We start from the raw sequence: 6,653 nt of genomic DNA, 5'->3' as shown, positions 1-6,653 counted from the left end.
TTTAAATAACAAAATAAATATAAATAAATAAATGAACAAATAAATTAAGAATATATATACCTGTATATATATATATATATATATATATATATATATATATATATATATATATATGCATTTATATACATACATACACATACACACAGATATATATATATATATATATATATATATATATATGTACATATATACATATACATATATATTACATATATATACATATATATAAAATAAATATATATACCCATATGTTTCAAATAAGCCATATATTTACGTACATAAAGTGTTGTATGACGGTGACTGTACCATTTCGCTAAATGGTACGGTCACTGTCATACAAGAATCAAGGACATATATATATATATATATATATATATATATATATATATATATATATATATATATATATATATATATATATATATATATATATATACATATATACATATATAAATATATATATATATATATATATATATATATATATATATATATTTATATATATATACATACATACATACATATATATATATATATATATATATATATATATATATATATATATATATATATATATATATATATATATATATAAACACCAAATGCAGTCGTTTCTATCGACATTTCTGGGATTTGCCTAGTTTTAATCACCATTCTGGCCAGTGCAAATTGGTAGTGGGAGATTTTTGGCTGATCGCTCAGCAAACCAGCCTAGTATGGGTGGCCCTGACTAGTAAAGCTTTGCTGATAACGTCAATAACTACTACTACTACTGCTATAAGATTACCTAGCCTACAGCAAGACACGGGCTCTTGCACCAAAGGCAGCCCGTAAGAGAATTTGAATTTGTAGGGTGTTCTCCTAGAGGAGGCCAGGGTACAGCAACGTTGAATACACAAGGGTAGATTTTAAGAGTTGCTGGGAATGCAAAAAAAAGGGTGGATCTTTACTTTACCAGAGGGAGGATATATAGCGACTGGCGTGTAAGGGAGGGTAGCGACCCAAAGGAGAGACTCCTCTTTAGGTCCACGAAATGAAAGGTTAACAAACAGTCTGTCAGTAGGAAATAGAGTTGTTATAGCAGCAAGTCCCAGTAAGTAGAAGGGACTGGGAGAGGAGTGAAGTAATTTAAGTCAGAGAGAAAAAAAAAACAGGTTTAAGCAAATAAGCTTATCCCTGCTCGCTGGCTGGCAATTGGAATGTACCGGGTAGCTCCATGAAGTTGGGGATCTTGGTGAGGGAAAGGACTCTGGTAAGGATTTAAAAGGTTAGAGGGATGAGATGTTTCAAAGGCAGTGACTCAACTTGTAGAGCAAGGATTTGGGTTGGGTTGGAAGGTGTAGTTTGTGGAACTAGATGGCTCTGGAACAGTGACAGTGGTCGGCTGGCGTTGTCTTGTCTGGCGACGAGGTCGCTGGTCCTGGGGTGGCTGTTTTGCAGGTGCTTTTGTTGATTTGGGTGAGGAAGTGCTCTTCATAGCAGCTATCCTCTTGAGTCGTTCTGGGCCGCGCCTGTTCCAGGCATGGGGAGTCCTGGAGCAGTTTGGGCACTTGGGCTTGTTTCCTTGCCGTCTTTGTGGGCCTGGATACACACTTCTGTGTTGTGGCGCTGGCTGCAGACTCCGCAGATGATGGGTCCTTTGCACTCCTCCTTGTGATGGCCGTATCGCTGACAGCGGTAGCATCTGAGAGGTTCAGGTAAATATTCCTGGATGGGGAAGGTCCCCCAAACTCCTAGATCCAGTGAGGAAGGCACTGGACCGATGAAGGTGGCTATCAGCTTACTGACAGAGATATTGTTCTTGTTTTTGCAGTACACTGCCCCGTCAATGTTGCTGCAAGATGTGTCGATGAAGATTGGCATGGTGATGGGGTATCTGGATATGACGGCTTTCCTCAGGATCAGGGCGAGGTCAAGCAGTGTCAAGGCTGGTTCATCTTTGAGAAGTCTGGCAGTTTCCTGGTCCTTTGGGGAGATGTTAAGATCTCCTTTTCGGTTTGGTCTGGCTGTGAGTTGCGTACCAGGCTTTGCAGTTATGGCAGCAACGGCGGCGTATGAGAATTGGTAATGGTTTCTTGATTTCATTTGGACCTGGAATGCTGGCAGCAATGGCAGAGGCTTCTTTCAGGAGTTGAGTAAGGCAGACAGTGCTGTTACAGTACAGGGAATGGCTTCCCTGAGGAACTGCCTGGGTCTCAACAGGATCTGTTTCCATGGTTGTGGAAATCTCAGGCACCGAGGTTTGAAGGATAGCTGTACCTGCATCTGTCTGCAGTGGAGTTGTACATGCAGGCAAGGATTGAAGTGTATTTTCAGGCCTTGGAGTTGTGACAGGTGATGGCTGCGTTGTGGGAGTCACTGGATAAGGGCATTCAGGGCTCTTCCTTCGCTTGGACGGGGGTGTGTCGGGTTCCCTGGAGGCTTTCATGGTCCAGAAGTGCTTCAGGACCCTGTCAGAGGCGATTTTGCACTCATGGCAGCTACATCTAATATTATGAGTTGGCAGTGATTTATCAGAAATGTCAGTCGTTCTGAAGGCCTACTGAGCTGAAAAGTTTCACTTTTCTTTGTGAATAGGCAGCACAGCTTTCACAGTCGCAGGAGGGATCATTGTAGCGGTCCCCGCAGTGGCGTTGTCCGTCAGGATACAGGTGCTATGCCCAGTCTCCAAGGTAGAAGACGGACATGGTGACGAAACTCTACAGTCTACGCACTGACATTTTCATCTGCGCGGATTAGCGAAAGAGAGAGAGAGAGAGAGAGAGAGAGAGAGAGAGAGAGAGAGAGAGAGAGAGAGAGAGAGATGTCGGTGCAAGACCTCGGCTGAGACGGAATAATAAGCTAACCCTTTCGACCACATTAAAGTATCCCCCACTAAGAAATGTATATACAGTGTATGTATGTAATGTGTGTGTGTGTGTATATATATATACATATATATATATATATATATATATATATATATATATATATATTATATATATATAATCTTCTAAAGAATTCTGCCTTTTGAAATTTCGGAAAGTCTTTAGGAGAGGTTTGTCAGCCCAATGCTTTTTCTCTTGACCTTGGTAAATAGGTTGGATTTGTGGACGATAATCTGTGATCAATCAACAGTTTTGCTACCGAGGATGGAAGCACACATGCACAATGACGACAAAGCACTTGGTCATCGTATATATATAGATATATATATATATATATATATATATATATATATATATATATATATATATATTCAAATGTTGCACCTATATTCTTCTCAGGAAACTCATTCTCTACATGGTCGAGGCTGTGGCAATACATCTCGGGGAAGAGGCAGAGGCTTTGATTCAGGAAACCCTTTCCTTAGAGGAGTCGGACCATCGGATGGAATCGAATTTGGTAAGTAAACACCGGCGATAGAAAATGCTCTTCAGATTACAAACCAATAATATATGAATGTTTGTGCATAACCACTATCAGCATTTTGCCAGTTTATTTCTAGTTTCAGTTCAAGACAAGACAAGTCAAGAAATCCATGTGTGTGATATTGGATTGTATTCACTAACTGATAATGTGGGCATTTCAACAACAAAGGTTATCAATTTTTGCCCAAACATTTTGATTGTTATAGACATTTCTCGATTTGAAAAAAAGAAAGTTTTCCTTAAAAAAGCACCATTTGCATAGAAACCAAACTCACAACACTTCACTGTATTATGATGATAGTTCATCAATTCGTAAAGGAAGGTTTTCCCCACAATAGCCACACTACATATGGATATATATATATATATATATATATATATATATATATATATATATATATATATATATATATATATATATATATATATATATATACACATTTCAAAGATGTCTTTTGCAATAGTCTTTACAATATGTCAATATCTTCGTGGAATAAACAGGGAGACAACATTTCCTACCTACTTGTTATGGACTTGATTGTATCATCCACGTAGAGCATGGAGCTTATGATTTAGTTTGGTTCACATATAACTCAATACCAAGGAAACAGTACTTTACAGATACTGGAGAGATTATGCTATACTGTACCATGATCTGATTCTTAATTCAGCACTCACCAAACCACAACAGGTTTTTGACAAATGAACAAGAGCATTTGACAGAAATTGGACAAGGCAACATCAATTTGAAAATTAGAATGTATAACTCACGGTAAAATTGGGATTTGGGATTGCATGTACTCTTCCCTATTACCTATGATGTGACTGATACCGATTCTAGATCTGTGACCGAGTGAAAAAAAAAATACTCAGTTCACGTTGGTATGACAGGGGAAGCCTTTATGCTAGTGATTGAAATCAAGATGTGAATGTGAATTACATAAAAAATGGAGTAGAATTTTTTAAAAGACATTAGTGATCAAGCTCTTTTTGAACAATATAAAAATCAATTGACCTTGCATAGAAGTGGATGATGGCAGACCTGAAAAATGTAGCTGTTGGTGACATCAGCAATTAAAGGCTACACTTGATCATTTTGGAATATTTTAGTAGTTATTGCCTAAAACTATACAGAAATACATATTTTGGACATTATTTCTCTTGTGCCATGTTTAACTGAAAAAATTCACCAGATTAAAATCATGCTGTTTTCATAGTTATTACGGTGAAATGGGATCTTGTATTTACAGTCCATCAAGTATAGAAGTCCAAATTATATTATTTGATTAAGAAACAATTCGAGATGATAGGAATGTATGAGAGTCTGCTAGAATGTTCAAATCACAAGTTTACAACGGATATGAACGTAAGTCATGGTACAGTGTCAGCTGTAACAGATAGCAAGCAGGATTTGAAAGTGAAATCTTGAATGATGTTGAGAATAAAGTGGAGGGAAAGAGTAACCAACAAAAGTATAAGAGAATCAAGAGAATTTAGTGTATTTAAACCCAATAACCAACGTGTAAAAGAATTCTGTTTAAAGTAAATTAGACTTTCACACAAGAAAAGAAAAAGGAGCATGAAGTGGAATTCAAAGGGCCAGATCTATGAAGTCTTGTTCAAAAACAATGCTGAGAAAGTAGCAGAGGAAAACATGTGTATGAATGAATGAATGATTTGAAGCTCTCTGGCATCCTGACATCGAAGGTCATTGACACAGATATCGTTTATTTATAAATAAAGAGTAAAAGAATATTCAATTAAAACCATAGAAGTAAATATGTTATCATAGTTAAATAGCATTCAAGAAGACCTGCTTCTGAAATAAATTTAAAAATGCCACTAGCATTGTACAACACCTCATGTCCAAGGATCTTGGCAAGGATAAAGTTGCTGAGAAAGTAGCAGAGGAAAACATGTGTAGCGAGAATTCTTAAATGCCCAGATGCAAACCCCGTGCCATAGGAATTGATTAACTGATTGACTTATCTTCCCTTCCAGATCCAGAAGATGTTTTCCAGATAAAACGTCCCGAGAGATACTCCGGTGATGCCGATGTTTTACACAAACCAAATGTCCTGGGATGTTATTCCGTGGACTCTGAGAGGGAATTTGGCCATGACAAGTCTTTGCTGCGCTTTCTTGACACCCAGTATTTACAAGAGAAAGGGAAATTGCAAGTAAGATTAAGTTACGTTACTTTTTGAAGTTAGACTATTAAAATGATTAAAAGTTTCAATACAATATCAGTTGGCCTTTGTTTTACTTTGAGATAATTCAAGAGATTTTATTTGAAAACGAGAAAAATCAGACTAAACCATCTCTCCAAAGGGCAACAAAATCCACATAAAAACAAATGAAAATCTACGAGTATTACACACGCCCTATGATTGTTGACTAGGAGTAGCCAGCCATTATTTATTTGTTTGGCAGCAGTGACAATTTATATTTGCACAATGCTATGTAAAAATACTTGTGGCAAGAGTTTGATTATGCTATCTTGGATGTGTAAAGGAAAATGATGAGACAGGAATGTTTAGGGTATTATGGTTTTTTTAATGCTTACTATAGAGATTTGTTAACCTCGATATCACCTAATTATCAAGGCTTCTTATCTCTTGACTTTGTTTTGAATCATAATGAGAGCAAATCATAAATGAGGCCACACAATCTGGCAATTGCCCAAAACCTGATATTCACTCATTCCACCAGTGTTATAACAAGCACGGATCGTCTAATATTCTTATTACTAATGAGGCTCGAGGTGAGGATGGCAGGTTCATCTTTGCCAAGATTCTTGGACATGATGTGACCTACTATGCGAGTAGCATTTTTAGATTTCAGAAGCAGGTCTTCTGAAAACTATTCAACTTCTGTAATGACATCTTAACTTCTGTGATAAATATAAATTTAAATATCTATAAAACCCAAGTTTTTTAAAGGTTAAAATCTTAAAATTGGAATTTATCAGTTCGATAAAATGTCAGGTAAACCTTTCTTACCACCATAAATATGCATTTTGAAAACATTATAACACTTGGGAACTACTTCAAAAGGTGTGCAACCTTGCTAAAATGAATTCAGTCTTTTCTTTTCGTAATGGAAATTTCGATAGTGGAACAATTGACTTTACTTTTTTTAACTCACTTCAGTCAGATCCAGTATTCCATTGAGCTTGTCATTTTACTGCTATAAAATATTTAAGGGGGGTTATATAATCTCTACTGGCAGTTTAATGGCTTG

The 6,653-nt window shown here is 36.7% G+C and overlaps 1 protein-coding gene across 1 annotated transcript in view; it reads left to right on the top strand.

The window, feature by feature from the left end:
• The first annotated feature begins 3,265 nt into the window (after positions 1 to 3,265).
• Positions 3,266 to 6,653, top strand: part of LOC137627579 (uncharacterized) — a 130,134-nt gene continuing 126,746 nt past the window's right edge. Inside the window, exons 1-2 of the mRNA XM_068358665.1 lie at positions 3,266 to 3,384; positions 5,412 to 5,590. Coding sequence (XP_068214766.1) covers positions 5,460 to 5,590 — 131 coding nt within the window. The 5' untranslated portion in view covers positions 3,266 to 3,384; positions 5,412 to 5,459. The remainder of the gene's footprint in view (positions 3,385 to 5,411; positions 5,591 to 6,653) is intronic.

Source organism: Palaemon carinicauda, chromosome 35, assembly GCF_036898095.1.
Source record: "Palaemon carinicauda isolate YSFRI2023 chromosome 35, ASM3689809v2, whole genome shotgun sequence".
NCBI lineage: Eukaryota > Metazoa > Arthropoda > Malacostraca > Decapoda > Palaemonidae > Palaemon > Palaemon carinicauda.
This window is presented reverse-complemented; position numbering and strand designations above follow the sequence as displayed.